Source organism: Pithys albifrons, chromosome 15 (assembly GCF_047495875.1).
Source record: "Pithys albifrons albifrons isolate INPA30051 chromosome 15, PitAlb_v1, whole genome shotgun sequence".
In the NCBI taxonomy this organism is placed as follows: domain Eukaryota; kingdom Metazoa; phylum Chordata; class Aves; order Passeriformes; family Thamnophilidae; genus Pithys; species Pithys albifrons.
In genome coordinates, this window is record NC_092472.1 from 19,447,775 (window position 1) to 19,465,894 (window position 18,120).

Consider the following 18,120-nt stretch of genomic DNA (forward strand, 5'->3'; position numbering starts at 1 on the left):
GATATTCTGGTAGTACAGTGGCTGCCTGCAGGTATGAAATTCTGAATCAAATAATATCAGTGCTACAACGAACTCCAAAAAAGCCCCAAACACCCGAGATTTGCTGCACTCTCCAAAGAGCAAAGCCCTTCACCTCATTTGCTGCTTGGGACTGTCAGCATGCAGAGGGCTGAGCTTCGCCCAAGTCTCACCTCCCTTACTTTATGCATGGAAATTATTTCACCCAACAGTGTCACAAGGGTCTGAACTTACCTGTAAGCTCCAGAGCAATAAATGAAACCTGGACACAAATGTTAAGCATGTTCTTAACAAGAATAGGAGAAAAGTTCAGCTGTACCAAGTTCTTACTTGACAGTAACACAAATTGTTGTTATTATTTTGTACTTCAGTGCACACAGAAATCCCACATAATAATTCATAATACAGAAGTTACTTTAAAAATACACATACTTGCCTACTGTGTTTCAAATGTGACAATCTTCAAAGTGCTGATAATGATCTTAGAACATCAAAAACACACTTGCAATATTGTCTTTATAAAAGGGGTCGTGAATTGGTTTTCCTCTGACATACTTCCCATTTTTCAGAGAAAAAGAGAGGTTTTACTTTACAAGTTTTATCCACAGAGAAAGGTCAATAGAAACGCCAGCCATTAAGTCAGCAAGTGTAAGCAAACTGCATTACATGTGTCAAAATTAGGGAGAAAACCCACAAACCACCTATTTCAAAGACAGTTGTAACCCTTGCCTTCATTTCTAAAGGCACACAAGCTGCCACAGTTCAGCATGAAGGAGGATAAAGAACTGACAATAATCCCTGTGCTCCTCACATGAACTCCGACCAGGCATTTGAATGAGACTTTTAAAGCTGTAAATTGTCCATCAAAACACAGAACAACTTTTGCTAATCCTGAGGTCACAAATTACTAATCCATCTGCAAAGCTATTTTTTTCTCCTGTGTTTACAAGGGTCCAAACGTCATCAGCCAGAAACACAAGCGGGAGAGCAGCACGTTGACCCCCCAGCCCCCCAGCCCCAGTGGGAAGGGGTGAGCAGCACTCACAGCTCTCGATCTCCAGCGTGCAGTTCTGCTCGTCCAGGGGGTACCTGCGCAGGTCCATCATGCAGGCGGCCGTGGTGGTGATCCTGGGGGGACACAGAGCCGGTCAGTGGGGCTGGGCCACTCCTGACTGCACCTGGCACCAAGCTCTTCCTTCAGTCAGCCCAGGGACACCCCAGAACTGCTGTGGAAAATGCCATGGGTGCACTCAGTGTGGGTCACCACAGGTGCTCCAGAGAAAGCAGGGAAAGAGAACTTTGGCTGCCCCAGTGAAAGCCTCCCAGCTTGGAACAAACCCAGCCTGCTGAGGAACACACGTGTGTTGATGGCAAATGGAGCAAACAGCAGCACATGAGTATATAAATAAAACTCTTGGCAGTTCAGACTTGGTTCCTTATTTTTAAATTTAGAGGAAAATCAAAGAAGTTGCCCAGTTCCAGTATCAATGTAAGATCGATTATTTCTGGGAAAACTTCAAGAAAGGTGCAGCAAGACCAGAAAAAAATTACAGCTCATGTTTTCTGTTTGATTATGGGTTTTTATGAGGGAGTTTTGCTGTGTTGTTTTCCTCAGTATTTCCATATCTATGTGTATATTACAGTCAGGAGTTGTAGAAGAATTTCAGTAGTTCCCAGAGGCAAAGGCAGGAGTGCAGATTTACAGCCAAGGTTTACATGCACAGAGAACCACGGTAAATACTAACCTGGTTTTCTAATAGCTTTAACAGCTTTCTCTGCACAAACATGTCCTGTCAGAGTGTGCCAGACCTGGGGCTTCCCCAAGAGCCAACCCTGTCTGTGCCACCCACACAGGGGGCTGTTCCCCTGGTGGGCACAGAGCGCCCCAACCCTCGCCCATCTGCTGCAGGATTTGGGGGTGCAGCACATCTCACAAACGGGGCTGAAGGCTGCACTCAGGGGGGACAAAAGCTCTGCAGAGAACATTAGCACATCAGTAAAGGGCACAGGGCCTCACCTCACCAGAGAGCAGAGAAAAAACAAGTGGCACAGAATGGAAATGATTGCTAAAACAGAGTTCTAGTCAAGCCAAAAGAAGTTTTGATCAATCTATTTAATTCAGTTTGCCTGTCCATTCTCATCCACAATACACATCCACTGAAATAAAGTCACAAGTCTGTCCTTTCCTCTCCTTGTCCATCTCTCATGTTTTCACCTTAACTTTCCCCACTTATGGTACAGTAGAAAACATTTTCTTTCATTTTCATAATTACTTAAACAACAAACCTCCCTTTTGATAACTCTTAGTGCTCTGCAATTCATGGTGGTGCTCAATCAAATGACCAAAGCAGGGGCATGCAAGAATGCCCCTCCTGGAGCCCCTCTGAGGGCAGGACCCAGGACCCAAACCTGCCCAGCAGAGGCAGAGGCAGCAGCTCCTGCAGCAGCTGCAGCACTTGGGACAGGCCTGGAGCCTCCTCACCATGCACAGATACTGCAATTTTCATAAAAGGATCACAAATGCTTCTTATACAGCCTGGACTAGTGCAAAAAATATAATGTTGCATTTTGCATAATGCAACCTTGAGAAGAACCACTGAAAAGTGAAAGCTTTACCAACCACCACTGTGACTCAGGGCACTGCAGTCCCTGGGGATGGGCCAGAGCAGCACCCAGAAAACCCTGATGGAGTGAAGCAGCCCAGAACTCCCACACTAATCTGTTCATCAGCTGCTAAAGGGAGAGAAACCTTGTGATATTTTATGATTTCTAAGAATCAAAACAAGTCTTCATCTTCCTCTTTTGTTGTCCATATTTTGAATGTGGACTGATCAGGAAGCAGAGAACAAGCCAACTCTGAAGCACCACTGAACTGACTACATGAAGTATTATGAAGTAGAGCTAAAGAAAACTTCATGTGTCAAAGCAGGCATAGCTACACAGCAAAGAAACCTGCACAACTGACTGGCAAGGAAACTAAAGTTTCCAGTCAGTAATTCAAAATAATTCATATAAACTATTATTTCTGAGAAAGCTGGAAATCTGCTCATCTCCAAACCTTGGGGAGATTCTACAATTCAAATAAGAGCTGGAAGTTGGCAGTGTTCCTTTCACAGGCCAAGTGTGAAGGCCATAAGGAGGTTTTTTTATACACTTCCAAACTTAGAGTGATGCAGAAAATAATATCCACATTATACCATCCCAGAAGTGCCAGCCCTTCTTACTTTTCAGTGCTCTGTAGGGGACAGTTTTCCATAATCCTATAGATTTTGCTTTACTGACAAGTTCAAGTGGGATTTGAAATTCAAAATAGCAACTTAAACAGTTCTGACATCACCAGTGAAGGAAAAGCAGCCCTGGAGGACAGGAGAGCAATGCTAATGCCATGTGGAGATGGACAGGAGCCAAGGCCCTCCTGGAGCTGCAGTGGAGAACAAGCAGAACAGAAACTTCCCTGTGCCCTGGAAGGAAGAGCTGAGCTGTAATTACAGGGTTGCAGACACAGCAGGAAGGCTGAGCCAGAGGATGACAGGGGCAGGTGGCTCTGCTGAGGGAGTGGGACTGGGAGAACTGGAACACCCTCCTCTCCTGTCCTGGCCCTGCCAGGTGGGGATTCCGTGGGGTCAGAGACAGAGCTGAAGCCCAGGACATGAAAATTCTCTGTTTAAATGCATGCAGGTAAATCCAGTGTGAGATTCTGCCTCAGATCTGAGTACCTGAGGGCAGACTGACTCCCCAGGAGCAACCCAAAGAGCTCACAAGGATACCACACACGGGGTCTCTTTAGCAAGGTTTTTGTAAGAATCCTCTGCTCGCACTGCCTGGGAGTCAGGAACTCCCTGAATCAGTCACTGCAATCATGTCCTGCAGCTGAGCCCACTGTTCAGCTCTGCTCCTCCTCCTGCAGACACATCTGGAAGCATCTGTGCCAACAGCAGAACCACCTGTGAATACAGGGAAATTCTGGGAGCAAAACTCCAAAGTGATAAACCACTCTCCAGGGCAGTGTTGGATTTAGGAACATGTCGAGGCTGTTAGACAAACTAACAGATCTACTTTTAAATTAAAATAGATTTCTAGTTAATTAAAGAATTCACAGAACTTTCCCTCCTTCTGCTTATTCACAGAAAAGATAAGCTTCCCTTGTGTGACCACAGGTTGAGTTGGCTGCAGCTAAGGATAAAAATTAGTGACATTTCCACAAATTCAACATTAAATCTAAGCACTCAGCTATTGACTACTACAATCTCTGAACTGCAAACAGCATATGGAGTTTCTCAGAATAGTTTTATACATTTATTGACGTTGCTGTCTCTGTTTGAGATGAAATGATATGCACATCTATTTGGGATGACGTGACACACCCAGAATCTGTGCTGTGTTCTCTTCTAACAGCCCTTCTCAGCATCTCTGGAGTGTTCCAGCCTGAGTGCAGGAGCTGCTTTCCCTTGGACCCCTCCAGGAGCAGCCCCTTCCCCATGCTGGGCAGCTCTCAGAGCCTCGTGCTCTCTGAAAGCACAAATGTACCTGCTAAAGCTGGAAGGCACGAGCAGAATACAAGGTAAGGATATGAAGGATCTGGTGCCAAAGCATTTTCTAAATGTAACAGGAGAGAGAAAAGACCTTCTGAGCTGATAAATGCAGCGAGAGAGAACACCCAGCACCTACAGCCTCAGGAGCTTTGCTGGGGCTGATACTGCTGGTAAAAGAGGTATATCAGCCAGCTGAGAGGAAACCAAGACCTGTCTGCCTCTGACCTTCCTTGGCAAGAAGCTCTGCATTTCTCTGCTGAAGGGTAACCTGTTCTGGCATGTGCATCCCAGCAGGGAAGAGTCACGGGAAAATGGAGAATTTGGCTATTATTTAAAAGAATGTAAAAGAATTCTTACTCAGAACCAGAATTTTGCTGCACATTTCCTTGCAATGATGCCCAATTTCCTGCCATACTGCTACACATGTAGCTCTGTAAATTGTTCTTTAAATGAGGTAGCATTTTCTACTATCCTGTCACTGTGTCCAAAACTCAGTCATAACATCATGTTCATAATTTAAACCCCTGCAAAAAGCACACATCACTCTGCAGTAAAATCTTCTGCTACAATAACTTCAGCTTTAGACTGAATTTATTCAAAACCTTTCTCTGAAATAATATGTTCTCCTCTAGAAAATAACACCCACACAACATGGCAGAGGAGCTCAGAGGAGCACTTCATAATTTTAATATTTTATAGCTGCGAAATGTATCCTTGTCTGGGAGCATTCACTTCACTTCTCCCCTTCAAGAGAAATAAATAAAAGGCAGAATGCTAAAGCACTGCAGAACTTACAGAAAATGAAACTATATAAGCACCATAAGTAGTCTGAGACAAGCACCCTTGGTACAAAGAGCTGGGACATCTCCACTTACAGAGCTCAGTCCCTTGGCTTCACTGACCATCACTGATAACATGGAAGTTCTATTTGCAAATATTTTGCAAACCATGTTTCTTATTCTGGTTGTGAAAATTGCATGTCTACTTTACTCAGATAATGTCAGCATTGAAATAAAAAGTGCATTATTTCCCCTTCTTTCTCTTAAAGCCACCCAGACCACGATACATAAAATAAATCATATACACAAAACCTCTTTAAATCAGTTGTTCTGACAATACAGCACATCAAATACAGGCTCTCTCAAACTGTGGCAGAGAGCTAGAACATTCTAAGGAGACACAGTCTTGGTGGGTTTAGTCTCTTCTCAGTGCCTAAAATGGCCAGGGTTTAGTTCTCCCAAGTGCATAAACACACCCTCCATTAACAACCTTTATTCCAGCAGACACAGACACAAAGCTGGACTGGAGAGTGAGGGGGGAAAAAGGATTATCTTCTCCACAAAACATGCCCAACCTGTGCAGGTGGTGCCACCTCTGGAAACAGAGAACTAAGGAAGGACAAACCAGAGTGAGTACCATGAAGTCTGAACTCCTTCGCCAGGCCCCAGGACTGGCACCTGCAGCACCACAGCCCAACACCTGGCAGAGACAAGGGCTGGGGCTGAGTGTGCCACACACAGGGCTGAGGGGCAGGAACCCTGCCTGCCCACCCCAGAACACCTGCATGCCCAGCCCACAGCACTGCTGGGCACACCTGGGCACTGCTGGGCACACCTGGGCACTGCTGGGCACAGCTGCTGGGAGCACCTCCCAGATGGGTGTGAGGGGCTGGTGCTCTGTGGGAGGAGCTCACACAGAAATTGCCTCCACTCTGCCCCATGCTCTTCATCTCCACTCTCTGTGTGTTCAATGTCTGCCACATCCTCCTTCTCCTCCCAAAGTGCCCAGGAATGTCCCCAGGAATGTCCCCAGGAACATCACCAGGAACATCCCTCGGAACATCACCAGGAATATTCCCAGGAACATCCCTCGGAACATCATCAGGTACTTGCCTCTTCTGAGAAACTGAGTGCAGAGGAGTTCACTGTTCCGAGAGAGAGAGAGCAAGCTCTACTTGAGTTAAAAATTAATGTGAAAGTCAAAACAATCTTCAGTAGAAAAGGCACATTCAGCTTTATGATTGCAGCTCATTTAGTAATTCTTACAGAGCAGTGAGATAAGAGCCCAAAGCTCCCTTTCCTCTGGCTTTTGTTAGCCAGGCAGCTCATTGCCCAGAGGAAAATGGCAAGAGAAATAATAAATTTAAGTGGATTCTGTAAGCAGAATCACTCTTTGATCCAAATAGGTGGAAAAAAGGTCAGTAAAAGACCCTCTAGCACAGACCTGAAATTATTACACCTCTTGCAAGAACCTTCACCACAAAGCAGTAACCCATAAAATTCTAACCCTTACAAAACCGAGCCACAAGTCAAAGGAACTCTCCTGTCCTAAAGCAGAGTCACACTTGAAAAGCAACCAAACAGGGGCACAGTTAAGACTCAGTGTGAAGGCAAACTGTGCAAAGCAGAGCAGAGTAACACACATAGGTTATTACTTTTTAATTCCATTCTTACCAGAAACTTTCATCCACACAGTCTGGAATGCAGAATTGCAGTGCCTGTGTAGGATTTCAGTTAGACCATTTACTCCTATGCCTTTTACCCCCGTTGGACAATCTACTACAAACCTCTCTAATTCCAGCAAAAATAAAAGCTCACACAGTAATCTCTCCTCTTCACTCTGCTCTAACAAAATTCACCAGGGCTGGGAATGAAGTATTTCCTCAGTTCCTCTTAATTTCTTCTACTTTCTGTCTATAGACAACCTGATCTTCCCCAAAATGCATCAGGAACTGCCTCTGCCCAGGCTGTTCTCAGTGCCCATCCCTGACCCTTCCCAGGAACTCCTGCCTCTACCCAGGCTGCTCCCAGTGCCCATCCCTGACCCTTCCCAGGAACTCCTGCCTCTACCCAGGCTGTTCCCAGTGCCCATCCCTGAATATGCCCAGGAGCTCCTGCCTCTGCCCAGGCTGTTCTCAGTGCCCATCCCTGACCCTTCCCAGGAGCTCCTGGTCCTGCCCAGGCTGCTCCCAGTGCCCATCCCTGACCCTTCCCAGGAACTCCTGCCTCTGCCCAGGCTGTTCCCAGTGCCCATCCCTGACCCTTCCCAGGAACTCCTGCCTCTACCCAGGCTGCTCCCAGTGCCCATGTCCTGAACCTTTCCACACAGCATTGTACTAGGCAGGGTATATCCATGAAAAAATCTTGTACAAATGGAGAGTTTTTCTTGTTCTGTTTCTCCTGATGTCAAAGAGGATGTTCTCACTTCCCTTATAGCCTGAATAGGTCTAAACCCAAACTCTGCAGACATTCAGGCTGAGAAAACAGAGCTTGCCAAAACAGAGCCAGAGCTTTCCTGTGCCTTGAGGAAGCTCATCCTGAGCATCCTGACCCAGTGCAGCAGAGAGCCCTCACCCCTGGCTGCCATGTGCTCTCCTCTGGCCTCACTGCTCTGGCAAAACACATCTCCTCACTTCTGGTACCTCCTTCATTCTCTGCCTGAGAGATCAGCCACCATCAAACAGCTGTACAAAATAATTCCATTTTTTAAATTTCCAGTAGGAGCTGGAAGCACAGGCAGTCGCTGGGCACATCAGGAAGAGAATGATGCAGCTGAACTCTGCTGTGCCACCTTCCCTCGTGCCCCTTGCAGGCTTAATTCTGTGCCACCAGCCAAAACAAGAGCGAGGAACTGCCCCTTTTTGTACTCCCGTTGAATAAGCTGATTAGATCTCCTGTAATCAGTCAGGACAATAACCCACATACCCTTGTAATTGTCTATTGTCAGAAAATCAATATCTCTTGCTTTGCAAATAAATATTTCAGCTTCATTCTGATGTTTAGGGCACAGTAAGAGATGTGTATCCAAATCTGCAATTTCACCCCACTGACACCCTTTCAAGTATCACTGTAATAGCAACTGGCAAGAGTGAGAGAACACAAACAAACCCCACAGATGATCCTGAAGCTCCAAAGCAGCTGAGGTTCACACACATCAGGAGTGACAAGCAACACAAGAAGGTCACACACTCATATATATATATAACAACATAAATAATAACAGGCATCCAAATTAACTCCAGCTTTCCTCCTGAAATCCATTTCCAAAGGGAAATCATCACTCTCTGTTCCAAAGTTAGGATGTTCAATTAGGACCCTTCTCTTCCTCGTGTTCTTCACTTTGTTCCAAACAGAACAGGAAAACCACCCCACAGACTTCAGGCAGAGCAGCTGCATCAGACTGAGCAGAGACACAACACACCGAGCCTGGGACTCTGAACAGAAAAACTGTGCAGGGCTGCTTTGGGATATTCAGCTGGTCCTTTCCTGTTTATGATACAAAACCTTTGACACTTCTCAAAAACCAGATCTCAGTGCCCAGAACTCTAATGCATAAACCAAAAAAGAAAAGCTGTATTCCCCTGAGCCAAGCTTCAGAAATCCTACCAAGGCCATTTCCATTGCAATGGAAGGAAGAGCCACCAGTTTCTGCAGTCAGTTATTTGCACTGATGATCAATAAAGCCATTAGATTGGGAAGATACTTGACTCTGACCTGCCAAAGAGCCTGAGCTGCCTCTCTACACAGCCCCATTAGCAGATACTGTATGACCTGAGTGTCAAAGAGAATCCAAGTTCAGCTGATTCCTATCAGGTTAATCAGGTCTCTGCTTCCCACAGACTCCTGCAGAGAGTGGGGATCGCTTTTAACATTCCGTACAGCCTGAGCTGCACTGGGACACTGCACTCTGCAGTGGCTGTTTAATCAATACACAGGCCACATAGGAAGGATTTCTTTGTTTTGTGTACTTCTACAGTTTAATTTAAAAACATCCCCCATTGCTTTACATGTTACGTTGGCTACACATGAAGCTTCTTTTCTCCGAGAAACAAGTTGAGAGTTGTTCACATTTGAGGCAGATGAAGAGTCAGCTGACAAATATCAATGCTACCCAACACAGCAAACACACACCTGATGAGGAGTTAAATGCTTCTCTCAGCTTTGTTAGATCTGTCCTGGACCCATTCCCTCAATTCAGGCAATTTTTAACACGATCATTTTGCTGTAAAAAGGGCATATTTTTCGGTTTTTTAACCAATCTCTAAAATTTCTCCTAGGCTTTACTTAGAAGTTTTTATACATAAACAATCAGACAACACATCCATTTACTTGATTAAATGCACAGGTGCTTTGAGGTGACTGCAAACAAACACTGGCATGAACCCACAAGGTGGAAGCAACACTCAGACAGCAGGTCCAGCCCAGAGCCAGCCCTGGCACAGCAGCACTTTGGTGGCACAGCAGCAGCTGGGTGGCTGCCATGTCCTCTCCTACACGTCCTCACCCCCCCTGAGCTCCGGCAGGGACCAGTGGCCACCCAGCCCCAGCCCTTCCCCAACTCCCTGCACTCACAGAATCGTGGGCACACCAACACCACTCTTGTACCAGAGGATGGGAGAGGCTGGGATGGTTTCCATGACCCACCTGGCAGGATCAGCTCTGAAGCTGTTTAATGTACAAGGAGAACAATCCCCAGTAACAGAATCCCACTCCCTCCATGAGCCACAGCACTTGTGGGAAATATGCTGGGAGAGCTTTTCAAAGGTCACTGCCCAACAGCAAAGCTTTAGCAGGGCTGGGCACTCCAAGTGGGCACTGCCTGCAGTGTGAGGGCAGTAGGAGAGAATACTGTGTAATGAAACAGCCAAGCAGGTTCCTCAAGAGAGAAATATGGAACAGCTCATGAAAATTATCTTTGCCATATCTTGAATGGGTAAGGTAATTCTGTATAAGCCAGTCCAGCATTCTCATTTCCCAATACATGGTCTCCAATATCTAGTTAAATGCTGCACAAGGAGAAAGAGCCATCTGTTTGGGGATTTTTGTTGTTTGTTTGGGGGTTTTTAGTCACAACATTTCAGTACCTCAGATAAAAATTTACTTTCAGATATTTCAAGCACTGACCAGAATTCATCGCTACTGTCATGTTGATTTAACCCAAAGCTGGAGCCAATGGACCTGCAAAATCTCTCTTAGAGGTGGCAAATCTCATTTCTAACCACAGACCCAAAATTTAGCAAACAATGTCAGCAGTTTAATAACCCTGTTGTTAAATTTAAATGCTTTTCCCCTGATGCCCCTCCAAGCTGACAGATGAGAAGGCAAATCCTGGGTGTGAGCACTGCACTGCAGCCACCATTCCTGGGGCACTGAGGAGAGTGCCAGCCCTGTGCCCACTCCACACAGGCACACACACAGCTGGGCACCACCCAGCCTGCCCCACGGGCTGTGCCTGCCCTGTGCCCACTCCACACAGGCACACACACAGCTGGGCACCAACCAACCTGCCCCACGGGCTGTGCCAGCCCTGTGCCCACTCCACACAGGCACACACACAGCTGGGCACCAACCAACCTGCCCCAAGGGCTGTGCCTGCCCTGTGCCCACACCGCACAGCCACACACACAGCTGGGCACCAACCAACCTGCCCCAAGGGCTGTGCCTGCCCTGTGCCCACACTGCACAGCCACACACACAGCTGGGCACCAACCAACCTGCCCCAAGGGCTGTGCCTGCCCTGTGCCTACTCTGCACAGCCACACACACAGCTGGGCACCAACCAACCTGCCCCAAGGGCTGTGCCTGCCCTGTGCCTACTCTGCACAGCCACACACACAGCTGGGCACCAACCAACCTGCCCCAAGGGCTGTGCCAGCCCTGTGCCCACTCCACACAGGCACACACACAGCTGGGCACCACCCAGCCTGCCCCAAGGGCTGTGCCTGCCCTGTGCCTACACTGCACAGCCACACACACAGCTGGGCACCACCCAGCCTGCCCCAGGGGCTGTGCTGCCCAGGCACAGCCCCAAAGCTGGGCTGCTGGCAGCTGCAGCTGTGGTGCTGGTGCTCTGGGTCTGCCTCAGCTCCCACTCAATCAGTCACCTTCCCATCAACTGATTTAAACACGAGTGTAGAGCCTTAAAAAGGTGTTAATAACTTCTCTCCTCTTGGAACAACAGAGACACTCCTAAATTCAGAATAGCAGCACTTTGCTCAGAGGGCACACTACACATCGTGCAAAGCCTGTGCATTTCCTGTGGGAGGGAACAGGATCCATGTTCTGGGGCAACCCACAAACTCTGAATGGAGGAAAAGCAAGTTCCTTCCGGTCCTCTCTGCTTTTTTTAGGTCACCTCTCCATTCCCATTTCTGCCTGTGTCTGTCTTGGGGACCCTGACACGTGCTAGAACAGCCCTCAGTGCTCTCCTCTCTTTCAGCACCACTGCTCTGCAACCCACAGGCTCACCATCCCCATGCCTAAATTATTCCTCTTGTTTCCTGCAAGCCATAAGAATAACAAAATGTATGAGTAGGAAAGAAAAGCAAAACAATAAAGAAGGCAGGAAGAGTATTTATTTTCCACCTGTCACATGCAAATTACACTCCAGCTCCAGCAACTGAAAAGGATGTTTTCAGTGAAAAGTCAATACCAGTAAATCTCGGCTCAGGTTTGGGCCAGGTTGGACACTGAATCCTCTGAAGGCACTGGGAAGGAGGACACAGGCCCTGAGATCTCACAGCAGAAAGGAACACTCAGTGCTCCTGGCTGGGACCTGCCAGAGGGTTCCAGGCTAAGCCTGGCCCAGATGTGCTCCAAAGAACAAAGGGCACGTCCAAGTTCTGCCTCCCAGCAACAAGATGCAGTCACAGCCCTGGATTTAAAAGGCAGGTGGTGAATCACCAATCTCCCTCACTCAGGGGATGGCAACACACCCGCTTTGCATGGTGTAAATGTCACGAGAGGAGGAGATGAAAAGGGAGCTCTCACACAGCTCAGCCACTGCCATCTGCACCATTAACGTGTGCTCTCAGCAGCCAGGGAGTAGGAGGAAAAGCATCATCACTTATGACTATGTAGTCATTAGCCAAGCTCCTCATCCTCATTAGGCAAACGAAATAAAATCCACCATTTACTGAAGCTGTCACAGTGGCCCCAAAGCAACGCTGTAGCAATGGTGCCCTGGGCTGGGCTGAGGCTGCATGGGCAGCAGTGGCAGCACCACAGCAAGGACACTGCCAAGCAGAGCTGCAAAGCCAAGGGAACCTCCTCCCTCAGCAGCACCACTGCAAGGACACTGAGAATCCAGGGCTGCACAGCCAAGGGAACCTCCTCCCTCAGTGGGCAGCAGTGGCAGCACCACCACAAGGACACTGAGAATCCAGGGCTGCACAGCCAAGGGAACCTCCTCCCTCAGTGGGCAGCAGTGGCAGCACCACAGCAAGGACAGTGACACTCCAGAGCTGCACAGCCAAGGGAACCTCCTCCCTCAGTGGGCAGCAGTGGCTGCAGCACAGCAAGGACAGTGAGAATCCAGGACTGCAAAGCCAAGGGAACCTCCTCCCTCAGTGGGCAGCAGTGGCAGCACCACAGCAAGGACAGTGACACTCCAGGGCTGCACAGCCAAGGGAACCTCCTCCCTCCCTACAACATGGAGAAAACAAACAGAGCACACACCAAAGTTTAGAGGGAAACAATAACAACTCCAGGACAAAAAAGGTCTGTAATTCAATGGCAAACTGACCCCAGAAACACACATTGACCTTCCAAAGTCTGAGAGGTTGTACAGACTTTATCTTACAAAATTGCTGAGCAGGAGGCCTGGATGGCACACAGGGGGAGGCAGAACAGTAACATTAACAGAGCCAGAAGGGGAGAGCAAAATGCATTTTCCAGACAAAGATAAGGAGGCAGGAAAACTTGGCCAGTGCCAAGCATGTCTTTGATCAATTAAAATTTGGAGGGAGGGTATTTCTATTACTTCTCAATATTGATAAGAACACAAAGTTATGCTCAAACAGGCAGGGGAAATGTTCCTGGCTAACACTGACCCTGTGTGCCAACACTGAGAGGGACTTGTTTGCATAAGTGGAAACTCTCCCGTGTTCCTGGGGACAAAATGTCCTCACCAAAGCTTTTTGGTAGATAAATGCCCTGAAGCAGAGCTGAAACCCTGTTCTCTTAACTGATACCACACTTGCAGAAGAGAGACAATAGATTATCTGTCACACTAAGCCTGAACTGTCAATGTCTTTTTAAAAACACTCAGAACATTTTATTTTCCAGGGTTGGTAGAAGCTGTTGAACAACAAATAACTGCAAGGAATAACTTGCTCATACCTGTCAAGTCTAATGAGCATAAATGAACCCTCATATCCTGCTCCTTTCTCTCAAATGAAATAGAATTCTAAAGGTCTCAAAGGATAAGGATACCTTATCTCTATAAACACCTCTGGGGCTGGGCCATGGACACAACACTAAATTTGCCCCATTCTCCCCCTGTTTTGCAGGGGTGGGAATTCAGGATTATAGCTCTGATATTCAGAGACACTTGCTCAGGCCCAGCAAACTCTCTGGGATTATCAGCTCGGCCATCAGTAACATACCCAACACAAAACACAATGGACAGATCCAAACAGCAGAAGGCATTTTTGCTACCTATTGCAGTGACAAATACAACTTAATTAAAAATTATCTAGGGGGGAAAAACTGCTTTATCAATGCTTTATTTCTTTCATAAGCTTAAGTCACAATTATCCTTGCCTACCTGAAGCTGTACAGTTCAGGCATTGCATCCATCATTTGTGTATTTCCTAACTGCCTTCTATTGATCTAACATCCATTATAAGGTCCTGGAATACCTGCCATGAATAGCAGAGATAACACTTCATATTTACTTCCACTCTTGACATCAGACAAGTGCTTCTCTCTGTACCCTTTGACTTCAGTCCTGTGGGGTGGTGTTCCCACTGCTCCCAGTGCCCTGTTCAGTCCTACACTGTTTCTATAACCAGGACACAGCCTGTTTTCCTGGCAATCCTGTAAATCACAGACAGAGATTCTATTGAAATTAAAGCTGTATTGGAATAAAATGGAAAGATGAACCTTACAGAAAATTAAACGAGGTGAAGCAGACAGGATGTGACCAGATCAGACAGCTGAAATAGGAGTCTCCCTCCTTCAATACATCACAAACAGCTTCAGCAGTCATGGAAACAGAATACTACAGAAAAAAATCCCAAGACAAAATAAAACAACCACAAGAAAAGCAGAAAAAGCCACCAAAACTCCTACTGTAACACCAGAGATCAGATGCTGAGATATCCAAACACATCACATGCTTTTAAATGGTTTTGGAAATACTGTGGAGTGTTCAATACAACAAAAGAAGAATGCCATGATACAACCTGTGGGTCTGCACACTCAAATCACAGGAGGAGCAGAACAGAGAGGATGACAAGAGGCCTGACTTCAGTGGGAAACTGCTGTTGGATTCCAGGAGTGTGAGCCCTCCTGCAGCACCAGTGGTACCACAGAACACTCGGCCAGGGGAAGGGACTCTACAAAAGGGTTGTACCTTGTGTGCAAAGGTCTCTTGAACAACTGGATTTGCGTCTCTTCTGGAACTGTAACTTGCCTCCTCAGATTTTTCAGCAAACTAAATATTTTAAGAACACCATAACTCTGGATCCTGCAGTATATGTATCTGAAAATTACTTCAGGACCCTTCAAAACCAGGGTGTTTTGTATTTGTATTATTATAAATATATAACTGCAATTAGGAACACCTTCCTAAACACCAGTGCTCAACATTTTATCCATATCCTCCAGTTTTAGTAATGTGCAAATAATTTCCCTGAAATTATGATGTGTCTTCTCTGTGTCATAAAACCACATTGCATCAGAAGCTGAAGACAGAAGGCTATGAAAAAGTAATTAATCTTGACTAGATCTTCAGCATCTCTCCCTTCCAAAGGAAATAAACTTCTCCATGTGGCTGGGAAAAGGGGCAGACGTTTCTTTAACAGGCAGCAGTGTCCTTACACAATTCTTTTTCAGATAAATATTGCAGCTCTTAAATGTGTTTCCAGAAGGCAGAGCAAAGTTGCAGGAAGATGACGAATGGCACCTCCTTCTATGGCTCCTCCACCAGCTCTTCCCAACCCCAGCAGCAGCAGCAGAGCCAGCCCCTCTCTGGGGCAGCTCCGTTTCTGAGCAGCACTGACCGTGTCAAAACATCCACAGGCACTGCAGGACAACCAGAGAGTGGCTGCCCATTCCCTCTGGGCTCTGGAGCCCCAGACAGGGGCTGAGGGGGCTCAGTGCTTCACTCAGAGCTTTGCCAAGAGGAAAGTGGAGTCTGGGGTGGAACTATGGAATAAGCTCCTAATGTGCATAATTAAAAACAGGAGAAAAGGAGGAATTTTCAGTATTTGCCTCCTTGTCTTGTTTCCATCTTGTGCCCTGATGGTCACCTCTGCCTCTTACCAAGAAAACTGACTGGAGCCATCTCCTAGAGAGGACTGATAAGATGGAAACACAGGCAGTATCTCCCTGAAAGGATGCAGCTTATCACCAAGGTCTAAAAATAATTTACCTCCTCAGCTGAACACATGCAAACATTCTGTAGTTCAGGGGATTTCCAAGTCATTTGCATTGCCTGAAATTCACAGTATTTTGGTAAAAATATCTGTGAGGTAGATTGCAACAAGCTTTATGATCACAGTAAATTCAGGTTTTCTTGCTTTCCCACGTAAGCAGAAGCATTCCAAAGTGTGTTGGAGTGTTTCCTGCCGTGCAGGATCAGTTATATTGCCTTGTGAAGGTACAAGGGTATTATCCTACAACTCACTCCTTGTTTTTAAGTTAAAAAAAGAAGAGAACTACACAAAGATCTATTGTTGTTGACCAATTTTTGCTCACATTTCTACCAGTAACAACTGTTGTAAAAACTGGCACAACAAAGAAAGTCACGATTGCAAATGACAAAAAAAAAAAAAAGGGGGAAGGACAGAATTTGTGGATATCAACATTGTAAACAGAACTTTTACCACCTAGGTCCAACAATTCTGATGTTTACCCAGATATCTCCAAATGGGGATAATTTGGGATTGGCAGAAATAACACACTGATGTGGGCTGGAAGTTCTGGTCCATGAGAGAAGGCTGCAAAGAAGTGCCAGAGCACTTGGCCCTCACCCTGCTGGACCAGCTTTAGTTACTGCCAGTGGGACTGAGGTGGCCCAAAGCCTCCTCAGCAGCCTCACGTTCCTGGTTTTCTCCACCCTGACACGGAGGAGAATGCACCATAGCATTCATCAATATATACTGAATAAATTCTCCATTATTGCTTGAAGTAGGAAAAAAGTTGACATGTAACACCTTCTATGGTAAACCCATCTCATCTTGCAGTGATTGTCAAGGTCTATCACTGCACTTTCTAAGTGCAAACAAAGTCAGCTTTATAATCCCCAGTGGCTTTACAGTCCTCAAAGGGCTTTGGGAAAAGGAGATTTTTTCACACAGAAAGGTCATATGCTTTTACATGCCTTTCACATTTCAAGATAAATTTTTGGAACAAATCTTTTCAAATGTCAGAGTTTTCCAAACTAGGCCTGAGAGAGATGGCTGTGAGTAACTGGAACCCTGCCTGTGAGCTGTGGGTGCTGCTTGGGCAGCAGCAGGAGGAGCTGCAGCCTGGGCAGCAGGGGCTGGGATGGGCTGCCCGGGCACAAGGGGCACGGGACTGGCACAGCTGCACCACCACAAACTGAGCCTGGAACCTGCTGGGAGCTGTCCTGACTCTCTGACACTCTGCATTTATTGCAATGCTTTTTACAGGTGCTCTCAAGAACTCCACACTGTACCATGGGAAGATGGAGAAAGCACAGAGCCTTCTCATCCAGCAGCTGGCTGGGGGTTTGCAGCTCACAGGGGAGAGCCATTCAGGGACCCGAGGGTCTGTTCTCCTCTGGCAGCTGCTCAGGAAGGAGGCACAGACTGCAGGGCATGGGCTGCACCTTGTGCTGTGACACCTGGTGCTGTGGGCACAGCGTTCTGTGCGGGCAGTGCCCAGGGGGCAGCAGAAGGGGTGGCTGGGGACATGAGAGTGCCCTGCACGGAGCCCCTGCCCTGGCCTGGCTCTCCCAGCTCCCCCTGGCCCCCAGACATCCTGCCCATCTGCTCCTGCACATGGCACACTCAAGTGCTTTCAAAAAAGCGTTTTCCCAACTTTGCCTGTTCTCTCTCTCCTCAGATTAGGTGCTTCCAGACTAGCAGAACCTGGGAGTGTTCTAGGCATGACTAGAAAGAAAAAGGCTGCAGAAAAGAAAATGATCACCTTCTTACCCAATGGCTTTAGAGGCCAAGAAAGCCCCTCAGTGCAGGGCCAGGGCAGGGCAGGGAGCAGAGCTGGGAGAGCCCTGCAGGGGCTGCCAGAGCTGCAGAACTGGCTGGGGGCACAGCCCTGCCCAACTCCTGCCAGCCCTCCCAGCCCCTGCTCTGCCAGGCAGGGCCCAGTGCTGGCCCCAGTAAGCTCCCCTTACCTGCTTTGCACACTGAGGACCTTGAGAATCTTCACTTTTCAGAGAAATAAAGAAATAGAAAATAGATCCAAGGAGATGAAGTAAAAAAATACATAATTCCCCCCCTAGATTTTAGGAGTTTAGACAATTCTTATTTCTCAGAAACCATTTTACCACTTTGTAAAATTCAATAATGAGGTATGATAAAACTGTGAGTCAAAACCCAGCTGTTCTCTTCCCAGAAAGTGCATTAAAACATGGAGGAAAT

General features: G+C 47.1%; 1 protein-coding gene across 3 annotated transcripts in view; it reads right to left on the bottom strand.

The window, feature by feature from the left end:
• GABRB2 (gamma-aminobutyric acid type A receptor subunit beta2) overlaps positions 1-18,120 on the bottom strand; it is a 118,229-nt gene that overhangs the window by 53,190 nt on the left and 46,919 nt on the right. For all 3 annotated transcript variants that reach the window (XM_071570609.1, XM_071570606.1, XM_071570607.1), the window contains exon 6: positions 1,064-1,146. In XM_071570609.1, the coding sequence (XP_071426710.1) occupies positions 1,064-1,146 (83 nt within the window). The remainder of the gene's footprint in view (positions 1-1,063; positions 1,147-18,120) is intronic.